Source organism: Aythya fuligula, chromosome 26, assembly GCF_009819795.1.
Source record: "Aythya fuligula isolate bAytFul2 chromosome 26, bAytFul2.pri, whole genome shotgun sequence".
Taxonomy (NCBI): Eukaryota; Metazoa; Chordata; class Aves; order Anseriformes; family Anatidae; genus Aythya; species Aythya fuligula.
Genome location: NC_045584.1, coordinates 3,158,951 through 3,179,502, shown reverse-complemented (window position 1 = coordinate 3,179,502; position 20,552 = coordinate 3,158,951). Strand labels below are relative to the sequence as shown.

At 66.4% G+C, this 20,552-nt stretch overlaps 2 protein-coding genes across 2 annotated transcripts; both read left to right on the top strand.

The window, feature by feature from the left end:
• The first annotated feature begins 557 nt into the window (after positions 1–557).
• FSD1 (fibronectin type III and SPRY domain containing 1) lies at positions 558–6,290 on the top strand. The gene is made up of 13 exons (XM_032203853.1): positions 558–627; positions 1,816–1,911; positions 2,014–2,145; positions 2,248–2,349; positions 2,861–2,883; positions 3,101–3,222; positions 3,887–4,096; positions 4,259–4,357; positions 4,517–4,676; positions 4,757–4,836; positions 4,954–5,205; positions 5,658–5,746; positions 5,858–6,290. Exons 1-13 carry the CDS (start codon positions 616–618, stop codon positions 5,963–5,965), a joined length of 1,485 nt encoding a protein of 494 aa, XP_032059744.1. The 5' UTR covers positions 558–615; the 3' UTR covers positions 5,966–6,290.
• An 8,848-nt stretch (positions 6,291–15,138) lies between these two features.
• On the top strand, positions 15,139–18,987 carry MPND (MPN domain containing). Its single transcript, XM_032203762.1, has 13 exons — positions 15,139–15,161; positions 16,130–16,356; positions 16,428–16,658; positions 16,754–16,913; positions 16,986–17,070; positions 17,215–17,311; positions 17,441–17,513; positions 17,588–17,664; positions 17,778–17,946; positions 18,029–18,099; positions 18,216–18,305; positions 18,517–18,609; positions 18,775–18,987. The coding sequence occupies exons 1-13, from the start codon at positions 15,155–15,157 to the stop codon at positions 18,859–18,861; spliced, it is 1,467 nt and encodes a 488-aa protein (XP_032059653.1). The 5' UTR covers positions 15,139–15,154; the 3' UTR covers positions 18,862–18,987.
• The last annotated feature ends 1,565 nt before the right edge of the window (positions 18,988–20,552 follow it).

Here is a 20,552-nt window from a genome sequence, read left to right as displayed (position 1 = left end):
GGGTGCCCAGCCTATGGGGTGGGGGGGTCCCATGGCCCCCAACCCCCCTCCCCTTGCCCCAAGAAGCTCAGGGTGCCGGCTTGGGATGGCTTTTGGGGGGGGGCTGCCCTCCCCCAGGGGGGGTCCCCATTTTCCTGGGGGGGGTCCCAGCGCTGGCTCTAGGGGGGCAGAGGACCCTTGGGCCACCCAGGGGTGTCAGCGGGCCCTGTTGGTAGGGGCTCAGGACCCCCCTTTGCCCTGGGGGTGGGGGCTGCTTTTAGGGGGGGGTCTCAGCCCTTTTGGGGGGGTCTCAGCCCTTTTGGGGGGGTCTCAGGGCCCCTCCCAGCACAGAGCGGACCCCCGGGGGTCTCCCATCCCGGCACCCTGTTGACCCCCCCCGTCTGGAGGCTCGGAGGCACCAAGGGGAGGGTCGAGAAGGCTGTGGGGGGGGTCATTACAGCGGTTCCCCCCCATAAAAAACAGAAGACCCCCCCGGACTACATTTCCCAGCACGCCCCGCGGCCCCCCCGGACTACGGCTCCCGTCGTGCCCCGCGGGCGGGGCCGGGCCGGGTCGGGGGGGCGCCGCTCCCCCTTTGTTGGCGGCGGCGGCGCCGAGCGGCGGGGGCGGCCCGGGATGGGAGAGCAGGTACGGGGGGGGAGGGGAGGGGAGGGAGGGAGGGGGAGGGGGAGAGGGTAGGGGGGGGAGAGGGGATGGGGGGGGAGAGATGGAGGGGGGGGATGGAGGAAGAGGAGGGTGGAGGGAGGGGAGGGATGGAAGGGGAGGGAGGGGGGGGAGAGGGATGGGGGAAGGGGGGATGGAGGGAGGGAGGATGGGGGGATGGAGGAAGAGGAGGAGAGATGGAGGAAGGGGGGAGGGAGGATGAAGGGATGGAGGATGGAGGAAGAGGAGGGTGGAGGGAGGGGAGGGAGGAAAGGAGGGATGGAAGGGGGAGGGAGGGGGAGAGGGATGGGGGATGGGGGAAGGGGGGATGGAGGAAGAGGAGGAGAGATGGAGGGAAGAGGGGTGAGGGGATGGAGGAGGGAGGAAGAGGAGATGGAGGGGTGGAGGAGGGAGAGATGGAGGGAGGAAGAGGAGGGTAGAGGGAGGGAGGGATGGAAGGGGGAGGGAGGGGGGAGAGGGATGGGGGATGGGGATGTGGAGGGAGGGATGGAGGGGGGGATGGAGGAAGAGGAGGAGAGATGGAGGAAGGAGGGATGAAGGGATGGAGGAAGAGTGATGGAGGGAGAAGGGAGGGAGGAGGAGGGGATGGAGAGATGGAGGAAGGAGGGAGGGAGGGAGGAAGAGGGGCAGGAGGAAGGAGGGCTGGTGGGATGGAGGAAGGGGTAGGAGAGGGATGGAGGAAGGAAGGGAGGGGAAGGGAGGGATGGGAGAGGGAGGGAGGGGGAAGAGGAAAAGGGGGGAGGGAGGGCCGGGGGGAGAGGGAATAAAGAGCTGGAGGAAGGAGGAACCGGGGGGGGGGGACAGAAACCGGAGAGAGGAGATGGGGAGAGGGAGGAGAGGGATGAAGGGGTAAGGGGAGAGGGAGGATGGGGGGAGAGGGAGGAGGACGCAGACGGCTGCTGGGGGCTGCCCCCCCCCGGGCTGTGCTTGGGGATGGGATGGGGCCCCCCCCCCCGAGCCCCCGTGCTCACACTCACCCCGTGCACACCCCCCCTGCTCACACTCACCCCCCCCGTGCTCACTCTCGCCAAGTCACGGTGCGGCTCCGCCATGCCCAGGAGGCCACTAAGGGGGGGGCACACACAGAACACAGCCCCAAAATTTTGGGGGGGGGGGCCGGGCCGGGCGCTGACGGTGCTGGCGCCGGGGCAGGAGGCGCTGCGGAAGATCATCACCACGCTGGCCGTGAAGAATGAGGAGATCCAGAACTTCATCTACTCCCTCAAGCAGATGCTGCAGAACGTGGAGGTACCCACAGCGCTCCCCCTGCCCCCACGGGGACCCCTGGGTCTCATCCTAGGGGGGGTGGGGGTGCTCCTGCTGACCCCCCCACCCCGGTGCTGCCCCCAGGACAACACGGCGCGGGTGCAGGAGGACCTGGAGGGGGAGTTCCAGTCCCTGTACGTGCTGCTGGACGAGCTGAAGGACGGCATGGTGACCAAGATCAAGCAGGAGCGCGCCAGCCGCACCTACGAGCTGCAGGTGAGCCCCCGTCCCCCCCCCCCCATCACACCGCCCCCTTTGCACCCACCGAGCTGTGGGGGGGGTCTCCCCGTCACCCTGCTGCCCCCCCATCTCCTGCAGACGCAGCTGGCGGCTTGCACCAAGGCGCTGGAGAGCTCGGAGGAGCTGCTGGAGACGGCCAACCAGACCCTGCAGACCGCCAACAACCACGACTTCATCGAGGTGAGCCCCTCAGCACCCATGGGTGCAGGGCTCTGTCCCCACCCGGCCGTCCCCGGGGGGGGCACAGGGGCCGCCCCGTGTCGTCCCCCCCCATTTCTGCCTGCGCTTGGGGGCACGTTCCTCTCCTTTTTCTGCGCTGGGCACTGTGATGATGCTGCGCTGGCTGCGCCCGCTGCGGGGTTAGGGTAGGGCCGGGCACCCAGCAGGGACCGGGGGAGCGGGGTGCTGCGTCCCCTGTGTCCCCTGCGTCCCCTGGGTCCCCTGTGTCCCTTGGGTCCCCCCGCCCAGAGCCAGGGGTGCTGCTTGGTGCCTCCTTTCCGCTGAGCCAGCGGGGCGTAGGAGCGCCGTGAGAGGCTGTGGGGACACCGTGCCATGGGGGGGGGGACACTGTGCCATGGGGGTGCCGTGTGGGGACACCGTGCGGTGCTGCGCTGCTGCCGTCCGGCTCCTGGTGCTGCTGTCTCATCCTGCTCTTCTTTTTTTCCCTCCTCTTTCCCTCTGCGCTCTCAAGGCTGCCAAACAGATCAAGGATAGGTACGGTCCCCCCGCGGCCCCGCACCCCACTAACCCCTAACGTCGGTGTCACCCCCAACCTCACCCCAACGCTGGGGGGGTGGTCCCGGGGACACCCCCTTCCGCCCTCCCCTCTCCCCGCAGACGCGCAGGGTCGGGGTGGCCGCTCGGGGTTGGGCTTTTGCCCCGCTCCCAGCCCTGCTGACCCCCCCCCCCGCGTCCCCGTGTCCTTGTGCAGCGTGACCATGGCCCCCGCCTTCCGCCTCTCGCTCAAGGCCAAGGTGAGCGACAACATGAGCCATCTGATGGTGGATTTTGCCCAGGAGCGCCGCCTGCTCCAGGCCCTCGCCTTCCTGCCAGGTATCGCCCGCCGGCGGCGGCTGCAGGGCCACGAGGGAGGTGCTGGGGCTGCGGGGACGCGGGGCAGGGCATGGCGGGCAGCCAGCTCGGGTTATTTTCCTCCCGGCGCACAGCCGGGATGAAGCAGGGCCAGTGCCAGGGTGTACGGGGCACCGAGGGCTGTGCCAGGCTGGCGGGGGGACAAATGGGGGCCAGGATGGGGGAGCGGGGTGTAGTTAGGGGGTTTCGGGGTGCTCTGGGGCAGGGGGGAGAGGTTGGGGAGCACGGGGTGTCCCAGCCAGCGAGGTGAGAAAGTGCTAGGGAGGGAGGGCTTGGGGAGGGAGCTTTGGATGCTGCGCCTTTGGGTGCTGCTTGGGGCTTGGGGTGCATCATTCGGGGTCTCTGAGGTGCTGTGCCCCAGGGATGTGTGCGTGCACACCTGGGGTCCTCGGGGTGCCGTTCCCATAGGGTCTGTGTAGGTGCTGTGCCTGGGAATCCCCAGACGCAGCGCTTACAGGGCTCGGGGCGCTTTCCCAGGGACCTGGCGGGTGCCAGCCCCCCGATACGTGCCCTGCGGGGGGGCTTTGGGGTGCCCTGGCCGGGTGCCCCGCGGGTGCGGTGCCGGTGGCGCCGGGGCCAGCCCGGCTGCACGGGGGGGGACTGGCACGGCTGCTCCCGTGGGCAGTGCCCAGCACCCCCGAAATCGACCTGGCGGAGTCGCTGGTGGCCGACAACTGCGTGACGCTGGCCTGGAGGATGCCCGACGAGGACAGCAAGATCGACCACTACGTGCTGGAGTACCGCAGGACCAACTTCGAGGGGCCGCCCCGCGCCAAGGAGGACCAGCCCTGGATGGTGGTGGAGGGCATCAAGGGCACCGAGTACACCCTGGCCGGTGAGGGCATGGGGCCGGGTCCAGCCCTGAAGGCGCCCTAGGGTGGGTGCTGGGGGTGGCGGGCGCCCGGGGCTAGCCCGAAGGTTTGGGTGGTAGTGCCGAGGACGGGGTTGCGGTGTCGCCCCTCGCCGTGCCCCGTTTGTGACCCTGCTGTGCCCGCAGGGCTGAAGTTTGACATGAAGTACATGAATTTCCGCGTGCGGGCGTGCAACAAGGCCGTGGCGGGCGAGTTCTCGGAGCCGGTCACTTTGGAGACGAGAGGTGGGTGCTGGCTGGGGGCACCGAGCACCTCTTGGTGCCCCCGCTCCTCCGTGCCCCCCAGCGCTGCCTCTGCCCCATCGTGCCGGGCTCTGCGTCCCCCTCACCCCGGGGCCAGGCAGGAGGGCTTTTTGGGGCCACGCTGACGGTGGCCGCCCCCAGCATTCACGTTCAAGCTGGACGCCAGCACGTGCCACCAGAACCTGCGGGTGGAGGAGCTCAGCGTGGAGTGGGACGCCACGGGCGGCAAGGTGCAGGACGTCAAGGCACGCGAGAAGGACGGCAAGGGCAGGACGGCCTCGCCCGCCAACTCTCCTGCCAGGTAACCCCCAGCCCCCCCCCCGACACCCCTGGCACCCCCCCCCCGAGCAGCACCAACCCTCTCCTTGCCGTCTGCCCTAGGGTGGTGCAGTCCCCCAAGAGGATGTCCTCGGGGCGCGGGGGCAGAGACCGCTTCACCGCCGAGTCCTACACGGTGCTGGGTGAGCCGGGGGGGGAGAGGGTGGGCGCGGGGCACCCCGGGGTGCGGGAGGGGGCTCCCCGTGTGCTTGGCAGCCCCCGCCCGCGGGCAGAGAGGTGGCAGCGCCCCGTGCCCGCAGGCGACACGCTGATCGACGGGGACGACCACTACTGGGAGGTGAAGTACGACCGCGACAGCAAGGCCTTCGGCGTGGGGGTGGCGTATCGCAGCCTCGGCAAATTCGACCAGCTGGGCAAGACCTCGGCCTCCTGGTGCCTCCACCTCAACAACTGGCTGCAGGTCAGCTTCAGCGCCAAGCACGCCAACAAGGCCAAGGTGCTGGACGTGCCCGTGCCCGACTGCATCGGCGTCTACTGCAACTTCCACGAAGGTGGGAGCGGGACCCACGGGGACCCGACGGGATGGGGAGGTCTGGGGGGGACTGGGGGGCTGGGTGCTGGACAAAAAGGGCAGGGGGCTCCTGGAGAGAGCCCAGCGGAGGCCACAAAGAGGAGCCGGGGCCTGGAGCATCTCCCCTGGGAGGAGAGGCTGAGAGAGCTGGGGCTGGGCAGCCTTGGGAAGAGAAGGCTGAGAGGGGATCTGAGCAGTGTCTGGAAAGAGCTGAGGGGTGGCAGACAGAGGGACATGGCCAACCTCTTCTCAGGGCTCTGTGGGGACAGGACAAGGGGCAGTGGCCACCAAATGGAGCCCAGGCAGTTCCACACCAACACGCCAAAGAACTTCTTCCCGGGGAGGGTGCCGGAGCGCTGGGACAGGCTGCCCAGGGAGGCTGGGGGGGGGGCTCCTGTCCCCTCCCTGTACCCCCCCCTCGTGTTCCCGCAGGGTTCCTGTCCTTCTACAACGCCAGGACCAAGCAGCTGCTGCACACCTTCAAGGCCAGGTTCACGCAGCCGGTGCTGCCCGCCTTCATGGTAAGGGGCTGGGTGGGCACACGAGGGGGGGGGGGGCCGGGCAGCCCCTAGAGGTCCCGGCCGTGCCCCCCCCGTGCCCCCCAATGCCCACCCGTGTCCCCGTACCCACAGGTGTGGTGTGGCAGCTTCCACGTCACCGTGGGGCTGCAGGTGCCCAGCGCTGTGAAATGCCTCCAGAAACGCAACAGCACGGCCAGCAGCAGCTCCAGCCTGCCCTAACGCCGCCCCCACCCCCCCCACTAGGCGCCCCCCCAGGCAGAGCACTGAATGTACCCTGACCCCCCCATACGTACCCCCAGCCCCCACCCCCCTCACTCACCGCCCTCGCCGCGCTGCTGGGGCTGTGCCAGCCCCCCCGGGACCCCCCCAAGGGGACGCCAGGCTGGGTGGGGGGCAGTGGCACCCGCGGGGCTGCCAGGACCCCCCCCCTGCCGCTGCGTGCCCCCCCCTCCCAAAATGCAGCACCTGGGCTGGGCTCGTCACCCCCCCCCCCTCACCACAGACAGCTGCTTCTGGCCTTAATAAATCAGGATTGAGGTGTAAACGGCCCCAGTGCCCTGCCTGGGGGTGGGAGGGCACGGGGGGGGGCCCTGCTGCCACCCCCCCCACCACCATGGGGGGAAAAGGGGGTTTGGGGGGGGGCACCAAGGAATGAGGAGGGGGCAGCCAAGGGGGGTGGGGTGGATGGGTTTATTGGTGATGCTGCTGGGGCTGTGCCCCCCCCCCGCCGTGATACAGGTGCCAGCCTCTGCCACCCCCCCCCCGGGGGGGAATCCCTGCCTGGTGGGGGGGTCCAAGGCGAGGCAGGACTGGGGGGGTGGGTGCCAGACCCCCCCCCCCCCCCCGCACCCATCAGCAGTCCGAGCAAGCTCGCCGCTCCCTCAGCTTCTCCCAGAGCTCCTCCGTAATGTCTGCGAAATGGGGGGGGGGGACAGTGAGCTGGGGGGGGGACAGTGAGCTGGGGGGGGGGCAGCAAGGTGGGGGTTCCCCCCACCCCCCCAAACCTCCCCAAGCTGCTGCAGGCACCTGAACCCCAAAGCACGACTCTGCTCCAGCCCCTGCCCCACAGGGACAGGTCCCAGAATTTGGGTGCCCCCCCCCCCCCCCTTCCCCCCTCCAAACCCCTCCCAAGTCCCCTGTGGGACCTGGACCCCCCCCCCCCCATTACCTTGGGACAGCAGCTGGACGCGGGGGCGGGGGCGGGGGCAGGGGCGTGTACGGGGGGTGGGGACCGGACGGCGCCCTAAGGGGGGGGCAGCACCTGCAAAAAAGGATGGGGGGGTGGCAGGGGGTGCCCCCACCCCCGTGGGGGGCTCTTCCCCCCCCTCCCTACCTCGGTTTCCCCCCCCCGTTCCCAGACTCACCTTTCTCGGGGCGATGTGGGGCTTGGGGCCCGTGGCCGGGCGGGACGGATGCCTGGGTCTTGGGGGGTGGCGTCGGGGGGGGAGACTGGGGGTCGAGGGAGATGGGGGGGGGCTCGTACACCCCCTGCAGCGTCTCGCCGTTCTCCCCGTCCATTTCCACAAATTCTGGAGCGGGATGGGGCCGTCACCAACCCCCCGTGCGGCCCCGGCGCCCCCTCCCCAACCCACCCAGCCCTCCCGTGCCCGCCTGCAGCACCCCAAAAACCCTGACCCCCCCCCCTCCAGTCCCGCGACACCCCAATCACTGACCCCACAACCACCGTCCTGCCCCCCCCAGTCACCCCAAAACTTCTGTCCAACCCCCCCAGCAATCCCTTGGCTGCCCCAAAGACCCCCTCGAACCCCCTCCACCGCCAACCTCCCACAACCCCAGCGCCCATAACCGCCCCCAGCGCCCCCCCCCCAATCCTAAATCCGCCCCCCCCCCATGCACCCCGTCCCCGCTGGATGCCCACCCAGCTTCTGGTTGTACTCCGAGTGCAGGGGCTGCAGGGTGCCCTTGCTCTTCTCCACGAAGTACTGCACCACCTCGGCCAGCGAGGAGCAGCAGTGCTGGGGGGGGGGGGGGGGCACAATAGGGCACGTGGGGATCGCCACGGGTGCCCCCACAGCCCCCCCGCTCCATGCCCACAGCCCCACATCTCCCAGACCCCATGGGGACCCTGCCCTGGGGGGTGCAGCATTTGGGGGACCCTGCCCTGAGGAGGTGCTGGGTCCTTTGGGGGGGGGGTTCAGCCCCTCAGAGGTCCTGGTCCCTTGGGTCCCAACCCCTTGGGGGTCCAATCCCTTAGGTCCCAGCCCCCTGGGGAGGGGTCCCAATCCCCTGGGGGGTCCCAGCACCCAAGCGTCCAAGCTCCTGGGGGTCCCAACCCCTTGTGTCCCAACCCCTGGGCCCCTTGGGGGTCCCAGTCCCTTTGGGGTCCAATCCCTTAGGTCCCAGCCCCCTGGGGGGTTCCCAATCCCTGGTGTCCTGATCCCTTTGGGGTCTAATCCCATAGGTCCCAGCCCCTTGGGGGTCCCAGTCCCTTGGGGGTTCAATCCCTTAGGTCCCAGCCCCCTGGGGGGTTCCCAATCCCTTGGGGGGTCCCAGCCCCCAAGTGCCCTAGCTTTTGGGGCGATCCCAATCCCAAACCCCAGCCTGGCGTGGGACAGGAGGGTCCCATCCCTTGCAGGTCCCATCCCAGGCGCCCAGCTCGGGGGTCCCTTGTCCCCGGGGCCAGCCTGGCCCTGCCCCACGTCACTCACCGGCACATCCACGCTGATGCAGTATCCCTGGCCCGTGTCGATCACCTTGTAGTGCCTGATCAGCGCCGTGCTGCCAAGGCGGGGGGGTGATGGCATCAGTGGGCATCAGGAGCCCCCCCCTGGGGACGAGGAGCTGCCCTCCGGTGCCGTCCAGCCCCGGTCCCGGCCCCGCAGGGCCCCGCTCACCCGTTCAGCATCTGGCGCGTGGTGACGGAGACGCCTTGGCCGTGCCCCCCGGGCCGCAGCACCATGTTCCCACTGCCCCCGCTGCGCTCCAGCAGCTGCTCGGCCTCCCCCCGAGACACGTTGTAGAAGCAGCTGGGGAACCTGGGGGAGAGCGGGACGTCACCCCGAGCCATGTCGTGTCACCCCAAGCCGTGTCGTGTCACCCCGAGCCATGTTGGGCCACCCTGAGCCATGTAGGGCCACTCCAAGCCACACTGTGTCACCCTGTGCTGTGCTGGGCCATCCCAAGCTGTCATGTCACCCCAAGCTGTGTCCTGTCACCCTGAGCCATGTCAGGCCACCCCAAGCTGTGCCAGGCCACCCCAAGCCGTGTCGTGTTACCCCAAGCCGTGTCAGGCCACCCTGAGCCACATCATGTCACCCTGAGCCAGGCCAGGCTCTCCAAGCCATGTCATGTCACCCTGAGCTGGGCTGGACCACCCCGAGCCATGTTGTGTCACCCCAAGCCATATCGTGTCACCCTGAGCCGTGTTTGTGTCACCCCGAGCTGTGCTCTGTCACCCCAAGCCAGGCCAGGCCCCCAAGCCATGTCGGGTCACCCTGAGCTGCGTCATGTCACCCTGAGCCATGTTGTGTCACCCCAAGCCACGTTGTGTCACCCCGATCCGTGTCATGTCACCCCGAGCCATATAGTGTCACCCCATGCCAGGCCAGGCCCTCCAAGCCATACCCTGTCACCCCGAGCCGTGTCATGTCACCCTAAGCTCTGCTGGGCCACCCCGAGCCATGTCATGTCCCCCGGAGCCATCCCCGGCCACCGTCCCCATTGCAGCCTGGTGAGCACGGAGATGCCCCCGGCCCCCGGCCCCATAACTCACTGTAGGACCAGCGGCTCCCTGGGGCATTTGCGGCGCTCCTGCTCCTCGCGCAGGGCCTCCAGCAGCAGGAACTTGTGGCCGGGCAGCAGCACCAGGTCCAGGGGCACCTTCATCTGCAGGGGGCACGCAGGGCACCGGGCATGGCAGGGCCACCACCGCGGGGGACCCCGGGCCACCACCGCCACCATGGGGCCACCACCATGGCCCCCACCCAGGGGCAGCTCGGCCCCCGCACCCACCTGGGCCATGGTCAGGATGAATCCCCGCCACACCTCCTGCGCCTCCACGCTCACTGCCTGCGAGGGACCAGGGGGTGTGGGGGGGTTGAAGGCAGCCTGCACCCCCCCCCAGCCCCCTAACCCCATCCCTTGCCCCCCCCAAGCCTCTACACCCCGCTGTGACCCCAAACCCTGCCCTTGTCCCCCCCCCCACAGCACCTGCAGGTTCCCTTCCATGCCCTCCCCTGCCCCCCAAACCCCACTGAGGACCCTGGGTCCCCCCAGCCCCATCTCTAGTGCCCCCCCCTTCCCACTTGTGCCCCCCCCCCAGCCCCATGGGGTGCCCCTCACCTTCAGCATCACATTCTGGTCCTGCATCTGGACGACGAGGGCCGCCCCCTTGGACCTCACCGCCACCAGCTTGCTCAGGTCCAGAGCCTCCAGGGGCTGGGGGCAGCAGAGCCATGGGCCCCCCCCCCACGGACATGGGGGGGGGCAGCCCTCAGCCTGCCCCAAAACAGGCTCCCCCCCTCCTCACCCCCATGGGGAGGGTCCTAGCGGGGGGAAATCTCACCCCGTACCCCCGCCCTAAAAGGTCCCGGTTTGGGGGACCCAGAATGGGGGGGTCCCAGCCCAGTGGTGCCACCTTGGGGGTCCCAATCCTGGGGGGTCCCAATCCTGGGGGGGTCCCAATCCTGGGGGGTCCCAGCTCCGTGTCCACCTCGGGGAGCTCAGGGGTCCCAAGGGAGAGGTCCCAGTCCTGGGGGGGTCCCACCAAGTCCCAGACCTGGTGGGGGGGGGGGGTCCCACCCTTTGTGAGGGGGGGGCACAGAGGTCTCAGGTCCCAGCCTAGGGCACCCACCTGCTCCCACCCTAAGGTTCTCCTACTGCGGGTCCCAGCCCGGGGGGGCCCCCTTTGGGGTCCTGGATTGGCATCCTCCCCCCCCCAAACGACCCCCCTGGGGTCCCAATCCCACCTCTCCCAGCCTGGGGGTGCCCCCTTGGGGGGGTCCCAGCTTGGTGCCCCCCCAAAACCACACCCCCTTGGGTCCCAATCCCACTTCTCCCAGCCCAGAGGTGCCCCCTTGGGGGTCCCATCTTGGTGTGCCCCCCCCCAAAAAAAAACAACACCCCCCTGGGGTCCCAACCCCACTCTTCCCAGCCCGGGGGTGCCCCCTCGGAGGTCCCAAGCTGCTGTTATCCCCCCCCCATCCCCACACACCCACCCCCAACTCCCAGCCGGGTCCCAGTTGGGGTCCCACTGGGGGGGTGTGGGCCCCCCCCCCCGCCCCCCCCCGGGGTCCTGCCCGTACCTGGCGGTCCCGGGGCTCCGTGTAGAAGGCGAGCAGCGGCCCCCGCAGCCCTGCCCAGACCCTCCGGTAACCCTGGGGGGACGGAGGGGACCCCTCAGCACCGGGGGGGGGGTGTCCCCGTACCAGGGGGGGGTGTCCCGGTACCGGGGGGGTTGTCCCGTTGATGGAGGGTTTGGGGGGGCTGTGAGGAGGTGCCAGCCCACCTTGTCCCGCGGTCCCCGCTTCTGCACGAAGCCCTCGTAATAGTGCCGGGTCCCGGCCCGCTGGGGGGGGAGCGCCATGCCCGGGAGCCGCCGGTGCCACCGGGACCGGGAGGGGCCGGGACTTATTCAGGGAGCGGGCTCGGGGCCCGCCCCCGTTTCCCGAACACGGGGCGAAGGGCACGGGGTGGGGGGGTGCCCGTGGGGACGTGCCCGTGGGCACCGGGCTTCCCGGTGGCCCCCCCCGCCCTACAGCCGGGGCTCTCTCGGTGTCCCCCCCTCCGCCCCCGGGGCTCCCCCGGTGTCACCGTGCTGGGCAGATGGACAGCACAGCCGCTCTCACCGCCCCTCCTTGGGTGAGGTGGGGGGGGAAGTAAATCAAGAACAACTCACGGGTTGAGATAAGGATAATGTAATTGAAGGGGAAAAAATAATAATTATTAAGGAAAGATTATCATGAAGTAAATAATTGAACTGAAGGAAACAAACAAAAAAAAAAAAAAAGGAAAGGGGAAAAGGAAAGCAAAACAAAACACAAAACAAAACAAAATACAGGTTGTGTGGAAGTGCAGAGGAAAGAAATTCCTCTCTATTTCCCCCAAACGAGTGATGCTCGACCTCGTCCTTGCAGCAGGGCCTCAACGCACGCAGCCGGTGTTCGGGAGGGGGACAGACGCTTCCACCAGAGCCCCCCCCTCCCCTCTTCCTCCTTTTCCCACCTTTTATTGCTGAGTGTGACCCCCCCATGGCACAGACCATCCCCGTGGCTGGGTTAGCCCGGCTGCCCTGCGGATATCCCTTTTCTCCGCTTTTTGCCCACCCCCCAGGAGGGTTGGGGAGAGCCCCGGTGCGGTGCCAGCACCGCTCAGCACCCGGCACGACCCTGGGGTGATCCCACTGCTGTGCTAGCTCCAGGTGCTGAGCACAGCACTGGGTGGGCTGCAGGGAACGGTACCTTCCCAGCCAGACCCCATACAACCTCCACCCCTTATTCCATAACATTTGTCTCACTCTCAGGTCCCCCATGCTTTAACATGTAAGTATTCTCACCACCATTATTCCTTGTCCTTTAACAGATTAATAGGATTAATGTCTGGATGCCAGCACCAGCTTAGCTCATGTCCTTGTTGGACTGCCCAGCTCGTTGTGAAGTGACCTGTCGTTGATCCTGCAGCGTCTTCCTACCACATATAACTTAGATTACAGATTAGTTTTCTCTCAGGGTTAAGTCTCCTTGAAGCACACACCTGATATCCCCATTATTTTGCATGACCCACCGGGTATACCCCGGTCCTTGGGCGAAGACAATCCCACGAGTAGGTTTGCCTTTTCCCGAGGCAGGAGCAACCCACACGGCCTTCCCCATCCACCTTCCTACACGCACTACAGGGCCTTTAGCTCCTCTCACCATGTGTAGGGGTTTTGTTTCGGCAGGACCAGCATGGCTGTCAGACCCCCTATTGTTACCTAGCCAAGTGGCCTCTGGTAGATTTATGTCCCACTATTTCTATGTCCCAGCACCCAGTGTTTGTAACGTTAACAGTCCATGGTACCTCTCCACCTTCCCAGAGGCTGTGGGTGATAAGGGATGTGGTACACCCACTCAGTGCCATGCCTCTTGGCCCAGGAGGTGACAAGATTGTTTGGAATTGACTCCCATTATCAGACTCAATTCTCTCTGGTGTACCATGAGCCACAGCACTTACCTTTCCAGGCCCAAGGCAGTGTTTCGGGCCGTGGCATGGTTTATGGGGTATGTTTCCAGCCACCCAGTAGTTGCTCCTACCATGGTGAGTATGCACCGTTTCCTTGGCGTGTTTGTAGGAGTGACCCGATGTAGTCAATTTGCCAGGCCTCACCACATTGAAACCCCGTCCACCTCCCCCTGTTCCAGGGAGATTTTACCCTCAAGGCTCTCTTGATTGCAGCACAGGTCTCACACTGATGGGTAACCTCAATGGTCAGGTCCACCCCTCGATCACGAGCCCGTCTGTAAGTGGCATCCCTCCCCAGATGTCCTGATGTTTTGTGGGCCCATCGAGCCCCAAACAGCTCACCCTCACGTCCCCAGTCCAGGTCCACCTGAGCCACTTCAACTTTCGAAGCTCGATACACCTCTTCGTTGTCCTGACGTTCTTCAGTAGCACGACTCTTGGGCTTGAGGGCCTCTACATGACGTACCTTTACAGCAAAGTTTTCCACCCGGGCAATATCTTGCCACAGGGCAGCAGCCCAGATGGGTTTACTTCTGTGCTGCCAGTTGCTCTGTTTCCATTGTTTTGTCTTGACTGTGGGGGCGACTGATACCATGGTTGGTTGGTCCTCTGGGTCAGCCGCAGCGCGTGTTATCTGGTCATCTGTCTCAGAGACTTCCTCCCTCTCTTCAAGGTGCTGGATGCTGTTAAGCGGTGTTTGATAGGAGTAAGCCAGGACCCGGCACAATGCTGCAAGCTGTCGTTCTCCAGCATTATCAGGGTCAGGGCATAGAACTCAACCATTCTATCAGGTTTTTAGGATTTTGCACTTGTTCAGGGGTGAAGTTCAAAACTATTGGAGGAGACACCTGTGGCAGGTACCAGCCTATATCCTCCCACACACCTTGCCACCCGCCACCAGACTGTTTCGAGACAGATTCCCGGGTAAGCTTTCTAAACAATCGACTAATCTTAGGGAGAAGAGGAAACCCGTTATTCAGAATTAGAAATAGCAATATATGGCTTACACATGGATGTTCAAAATACTCAAAAACTGTTGTAATTAGCCCACTGTGAAAGAAGGAGGAGGTACCATTCCTGATATCATTCACAAACTGACATCCAGACGGGGAAAGGAAGGCAGTGTAGTTCTGGATATTCTCTAAAAAGATAGTTTCCATGAGACCCAAACGATAACAGCGCAGAGCCTGAATGCCAGATTAAACTCAAGGCCAGTGTTTGGCAGCACAGAGAACTCAAAAAAAGGAGCACAGATTGTAGCACATCCTCGGATCGGATATAGAGGAGGAAGGAGAACATGGCATGGATTGCATGAAACATGAACAAACAAGCCAGTATTAACAGGACACTGAGCATGGTGACTAGTGAGTAAGTGTGTTAGCTGGAAGCGTTTTAATCAATTCCGTCGTTATCTCAACCCTTTGACCCCATGTAGGGCGCCAAAAAAGGACTGCGGTGGTTTTACTGTGCTGGGCAGCTGAACACCACAACCGCTCTCACTGCCCCTCCTTAGACGAGGAGGGGAAGAAGTAAATAAAGAACTCACGGGTTGAGATAAGGATAATATAATTAAAGGGAAAAAAATAATAATTATTAAGGAAAGATTATTATGAACTAAACAATTTAACTAAGGGAAAAAAAGGGGGAAAAAGGAAAGGGGAAAGGGAAACAAAACAAAACAAAACAAAACAAAACAAAACAAAATCAAATACAGGCTGTGTGGAAGTGCAGAGGAAAGAAATTCCTCTCTATTTCCCCCAAACAAGCGATGCTCGACCTCGTCCTTGCAGCAGGGCCTCAACGCACGCAGCCGGTGTTCGGGAGGGGGACAGACGCTTCCACCAGAGCCCCCCCTCCCCTCTTCCTCCTTTTCCCACCTTTTATTGCTGAGTGTGACGCCCCCATGGCACGGACCATCCCCGTGGCTGGGTTAGCCCGGCTGCCCTGCGGATATCCCTTTTCTCCCTTTTTTTTGCCCCCCCCAGGAGTGTTGGGGGGAGCCCCGGCGCGGTGCCAGCACCCGCTCAGCACCCGGCACGACCCCGGGGCGACCCCCCCGGCGGTGCTGACCCCATGGCTCGGCACCAGCCCCCCCCCCCCCCTTACCCCCCCTCCCCACCACCCGGTGCCCCCCCCCCTCCCCGGTGTCCCCCCCCCCCCCGCCGTTCCCGCAGCGGGGGCGGGGCCGCCCCCATCACGTGGCGGCGGGGGGAGGCCGGAGCGCGGAGCATGGCAGGTACCGGGCCGCGACCCCCCCCCCCTCCAAAGCCCCCCCCTCCAAAGCCCCCCCCTTCCCCGCCACCGACCCCCGGGGGGGGAGCGCGGGGGGCGCGCCCCCGGCGGGCAGCGGGCACGCGCACGGCTGCACCTGCGTGCACGGCGCTGCCCCCCCCCCCCCCAGTCTCCAGCCCCCCCCCCCCCCGGGCCGTGCGCGTTCACGCGGTGCGCGCCCCCCCCCCCCCGTACCCCCCCTGCTCCCCCCCACCCCAGCCCCGGCTGTTGTGGGCGCTGGGGGGGCGCCGGGATGGGTCCCTGTGTCCCCACAGCCCCCACGTCCCTGTGGACCTCATGTCCCTACGGTCCCCGTGTCCCCGCGGACCCCCTGTCCCCATGGCCCCACAGCCCCACATCCGCCTGTCCCCATGGCCCTGCAGACCCCATGTCCCCCATGTCCCCCATGTCCCCAGGGTACCCATGTCCCCACACCCCATGTCCCCACAGCCCCCATGTCCCCATGCCCCCCGTGGTCCCCATATCACCACACCCCCCATGTCCCCACAGACCTTGTGTCCTCACGGTCCCCACGTCCCCACAGTCCTCATGTCCCTGCAGCCCCCATGTCCCCATGCCCCCCCATGTCCCCATGATGTCCCCATGCCCCCCGTTTCCCCACGGACCCCATATCCCCACAGACCCCATGCCCCACAGACCCCATGTCCATGCTGTCACCCCCCCGCATCCTCCTCTCCCCCATCCCTTCTCCCCCATCCCCAGCTCCCCGTGTCCCCCCCACATCCCCTCTCCCCGTGTCCCTGCCTGGCAGCGCCCCAATTTCCACGGCCCCCAACCTGCCTGTGACCCCTGTGTGTCACCGTCCCCCCGCTCCCTATTTTCCCACCCACGGACATCAAGGGGGGGACCCAAGGGTGCTGCCCGCCCCCCCCCAAGGGTTCCTGGAGGGGTCCCCACGCAGTTGTCCCCCAGCGCTGGCGGCCGCCTCCCCTGGCACAGATGAGTGCCTGGAGGAGGACGAGGACGAGCTGGAGCCGGGGCTGGACAAAGCCGAGGCCGAGCCGGAGCCCGAGAGCCGGGCGAAGGCGGCGGGGGGCTCCCGGGGGGCCGTGCTGACCCGGCGTGGCATCACCCTGCGCATGCTGCTCCGCGACGGGCTCCTGGAGCCGGCCCGCGGCGTCCTCTCCATCAACTACCTGGTGAGATGGGGACGGGGCCGGGGCCGGGGGACGAGGCCGAGGCCTCCCCGCTCACCCCTTTGCTCCCTTAGGGCAAGAAGTTTGTGGGGGACCTGGGTGCGGACGGCACCATCACGTGGCAGGAGACGGGCCAGGTCTTCAACTCGCCCAGCGCCTGGGCCACCCACTGCAAGCGCCTGGTGAACCCCGCCAAGAAGTCGGGCTGCGGCTGGGCCTCCGTGCGCTACAAGGGCCAGAAGCTGGACCAGTACAAGGCCGCCTGGCTGCGCAAGCACCAGCCCAACGCGCCCGCCGCCGAGGCGGTGGGTCGGGGCGATCCTAAATCCCAGCCCCCCCCCCTGCCCCCTGGGTGTCCCCGTGGGGTGCTGGGTGACGCTTTGCTCCCCGAACCCCGCAGAGCTTGGCCAGCGACGAGGACGAGCTGCCCGAGGAGGAGGAGGAGGCGGCGGTGGTGAAGGAAGGCCGGGCGCCCGCACCGGAGCCAACGGCCACCAAGAGACCGGAGGAGAAGAGCAAGAAGCAGCAGTGCCGGAGCCTGGCGGAGCAGGCGGGGATGGGTGAGGAAGGGCAGGGTCCCCTGGGGGGGGCCAAGCCCCCCAGCCGCAGTGACGGGGCGCTCTGTTTCGCAGATCAAGCCCCCCCGGGGAAAAAGCCGGAGAACAAAGCCCAGGTGCCCGTCCGCTACTGCACCCTGGGCACCCGTGACACGGGCAGGTAGGGCACAACTTGAGCCCCAGGGGTGGCCCCAGCTGTGTCCCCACACGGCCACCGGCCCCGTGGGAGCTGCTGGGGTAGCGGGGAGGGCTGGGGGGGCCGCGGGGTGCCCGTGGGTGGCACCAGGGGCTGCGGCTCTTGCAGGAACCCCCAGACCCTGGTGGAGGTGATGCCCTTCGCTGCCATCAACAAGTTCCAGCCCTTCAACGTGGCCATTTCCAGCAACGTCCTCCTGCTGCTGGTGCGTCCCCTCCCTGCGGGGTCCCGCGGGTGGGGAGGGACTTGGGGGGGGGGGGGGGACGGGGACACGAGCGTGACCCGTGCCGGCTCGGGGCGCTTCTTGTGCTGCTGACTTTGGCTTTCCCTTTAGGATTTCCACAGCCACCTGACGCGGAGCGAAGTGGTGGGGTACCTGGGGGGCCGGTGGGACACCAACACGCAGCGTAGGCGCCGGGGCGGGCGGGCGGGCGGCCCCCAGCCCCGTGGCAGAGCCACCCACCCTGCGCCTCCCCCCCAGTGCTGACGGTGCTGCGAGCCTTCCCCTGCCGGAGCCGCTTGGGCGACGCCGAGGTCGGGAGCATCGTGGAGGAGGAGGTAAAAGGATCCCCCACACACACACCCACCTCTATGGGTACCCCAGAGGGTGCTGGGGGGCTGGAGGGGGATCCTGGGCTGCCAACGGCGTCGGTGTTTGCCCCCCCAACCAGATCTGCCAGAGCCTGTTGCTGCAGGGGCTGTCGCTGGTGGGCTGGTACCACAGCCACCCCTTCAGCCCCGCGCTGCCCTCCCTGTACGACATCGACGCGCAGATGAATTACCAGCTCAAGCTGCAGGGCAGCGGCAACGGCTTCCAGCCCTGCCTGGCTCTCATCTGCGGTAAGCACGCGGCCCCCCCCCCCCGCCGAGCTGTGGCCCCCCCCCCCCCCCTCCCCTATATCAGCCCCCTCTCTCCTCCCAGGGCCGTACTATCACGGCAACCCCGGCGTGGAGTCCAAAATCACGCCCTTCTGGGTGATGCCACCCCCGGAGGTGAGCGGCCCCAGGCCCCGCGGGGCACGGCGGTAGCGGTGCAGCTCGGGGGGGACACGGGGGGGAGGTCCCGGTGCTGTGCTGGGTGGGGTGACGCTGCTGTCCCCGTCCTCCAGCAACGTCCCAATGACTACAGCATCCCCATGGAGGTGGAGGTGACCCACATCCAGGACGGTTTCCTCACCAACGACGTCCTGCAGGAGATGGTGAGCACGGAGCGGGGGTTGGATCCTCACCACCTCCTCCCAAAATTCCCCCCTGCGCCCACCGGGATGGCTTCCAACCCCCCTGGAGCCGGGCTGGGCCCCTGCCACCCGTCCCCATCCCCATTCTCCATCCCCGCTGTGCTGCCGGGGTGCTGGTCCCACAGGGCAGGGGGCTGAGGGTCCCCTGCAGCCCCTCTCTCCCCTGCCCCAGACGCTGCTGGTGGAGTTTTACAAGGGGGCCCCCGACCTGGTGAAGTTCCAGGAGCTGTGGAGCCAGGACCAGACCTACCTGGACAAACTGAAGGTGGGGATGCCTGAGCTGGGCGGGAAGGGAATTAATTGCTGTGGTCTCCACCCTCCCTGCTCCTCCCTGGTTTTTATTTTTATTTTTCGCCCCGGTGCCGGGCAAAGTACGGGAAACAGAGGGGCCTGGGTGGATGCAGTAAAACTGGGCGTCATTCCTCCCCAGGGCTCCCTGGCCTCCCGCACCCCGAAAGACCAGAGCTTCACCCACACCCTGGAGCAGATCTACAGCCTCCTGAAACTCAGCGGCTGAGGAGCCGGGAGCCCCGACCGGCTCAGACCTTCCCTGCAGCCAGAGCTGCCCTCGGCGAAGGGCAACGGGCGCGGGGCAGCGCCGCGGGGCCGCCGCGTGTCGCCCGCTGCCTCCGGGCACCCGGCAGAGGGGTGCCAGGTCCCTGCCGTGCCCCGGAGCAGCCCCCCGGGGAGTTGTGCGGCCGGGCCCGGCGCGGTGGCGGGGAGGGTGACGGTGGTGGTGGGAGTCTCACCTGCACGTTGTTTGTGGAAGTGGTAGTTGATTAAAGAGCAGTTTCTGAGATGGGGGCAAGGCGTGCGGCTCCGCCGGGCTGGGGGCATCCTGCTCTGCATGGAGGGGTGGCGCCGGTGGCTTTGCAGGCTCCGGGGGCCATCGGGGCGCTCAGTTCCAGGGGCTGGGTGGGGGAAATGCAGCCCCAGGGCTGCTCCCCAAGCCCCCCCCATGGACCCAGAGCACGGTGGTCACATCACAGCCACTGCTTGGCCACGGGGAGGGATCCAACCTCGCGTGCACAGAGAGGAGGCGGCCGTTAGAAAGAAGAAAACATTTAATACTTTTATTCGGAGATACAAGTCGAGATTTGTGGGTCTTTTTTTTTTTTTTTTTTTCTTTTTTTTTTTTTTCCCCCCTAAAAACCAGGAGAAACCATTACAAAAAAAAAAAAAAAAAAAAAAAAAAGGTCTTAGCGAGTTTTCCCAGCTGACAGACTCATCTCAACCCACCTGAGCAGGAGGAGCCAGTGCTCCCGGGCTGCGACCCCGGCCCCCAGCAGGGAGGGGACAGAGGCGAGGGCCCTGGGGACACAGGGGGGGGCCCTGGGGACAGCAGTCCCGTGGGCTCCCTGCGAGGAGCACGGCACGGCGGGGGAGCAGACGTACATCGACATGCATGGTTAAAAACATTTAAAAAGGTTCCGTGTAAATGTAACAGAAGACGGGAGCAGCGGGGACGGGGACACGGCGCTGGCAGGGAGCGGTGGCTCGGCTGCCAGCTGGGGGGGTGTGGGGGGGATGCTGGTCGAGGAGAGAGGTGCCCAAGCCCCGCCAAGCCCTGCAGCAGAGGTGCCAGGTCCCCACGGAGGGGAGGAGAATATTTTTCTATCGACGCTGGAGAAGCAAGGAAGCGAGTTGGGGGGCTGCAGGTGCAGGAGGCGGCGCTGCCCCCTCTCCCTTGGGGTGCTGAGGGTGGGCAGGGGCCTCGTCCCGACACCGGGACAGGGAAAAGGGGCTGGGGGCTCAGGCCCAAGGGGTGCAGAGACCCCAGGGGGCTGTTCTCTGAACCTGTCTGCAGGCAGCAGAAGGCAGAGGGGACAAAGCCCGGAGCATGGTTGGTGAGGGGCAGAGCGGGGGCAGCAGGAAGGCACGTGGGGATCGGCTTTACTTGAGCCGAGCAGCCCCGAGGAGCGAGCGAGGAGCCTGCAGCTCAGCCCCTTGGGGTGCTGACGGCTGCTGGGGGCGTGGGGAGAACAAACAGAGCCACAGGGCAACAGGATCTTACACGGGACCACGCCGGGACCTGCTCTGCCCTGCCCCGGGCAGCCCCCTGCCCCCTGATTTACCCCCCAGCTCTGCGAATGGAGAGCCCGAAGCTTGGAAGCAACCCGGCCTCAAACCCTTCTGGGGCAGAAAGGGGCAGCCACCACCTTCGGGATGGAGCTGTGCTGGGGAGGGGGCAGAGGGCTAACGCCCGGG

Coding starts and splice junctions, on each gene's coding strand:
- FSD1 (XM_032203853.1), top strand. Junction 4,097..4,258: donor CACCGAGTACACCCTGGCCG/GTGAGGGCATGG, acceptor CTGTGCCCGCAG/GGCTGAAGTTTGACATGAAG. Junction 4,677..4,756: donor CCCGCCAACTCTCCTGCCAG/GTAACCCCCAGC, acceptor CGTCTGCCCTAG/GGTGGTGCAGTCCCCCAAGA.
- MPND (XM_032203762.1), top strand. Junction 17,514..17,587: donor GTGGGACACCAACACGCAGC/GTAGGCGCCGGG, acceptor CCTCCCCCCCAG/TGCTGACGGTGCTGCGAGCC. Junction 17,947..18,028: donor CTGCCTGGCTCTCATCTGCG/GTAAGCACGCGG, acceptor CTCTCCTCCCAG/GGCCGTACTATCACGGCAAC.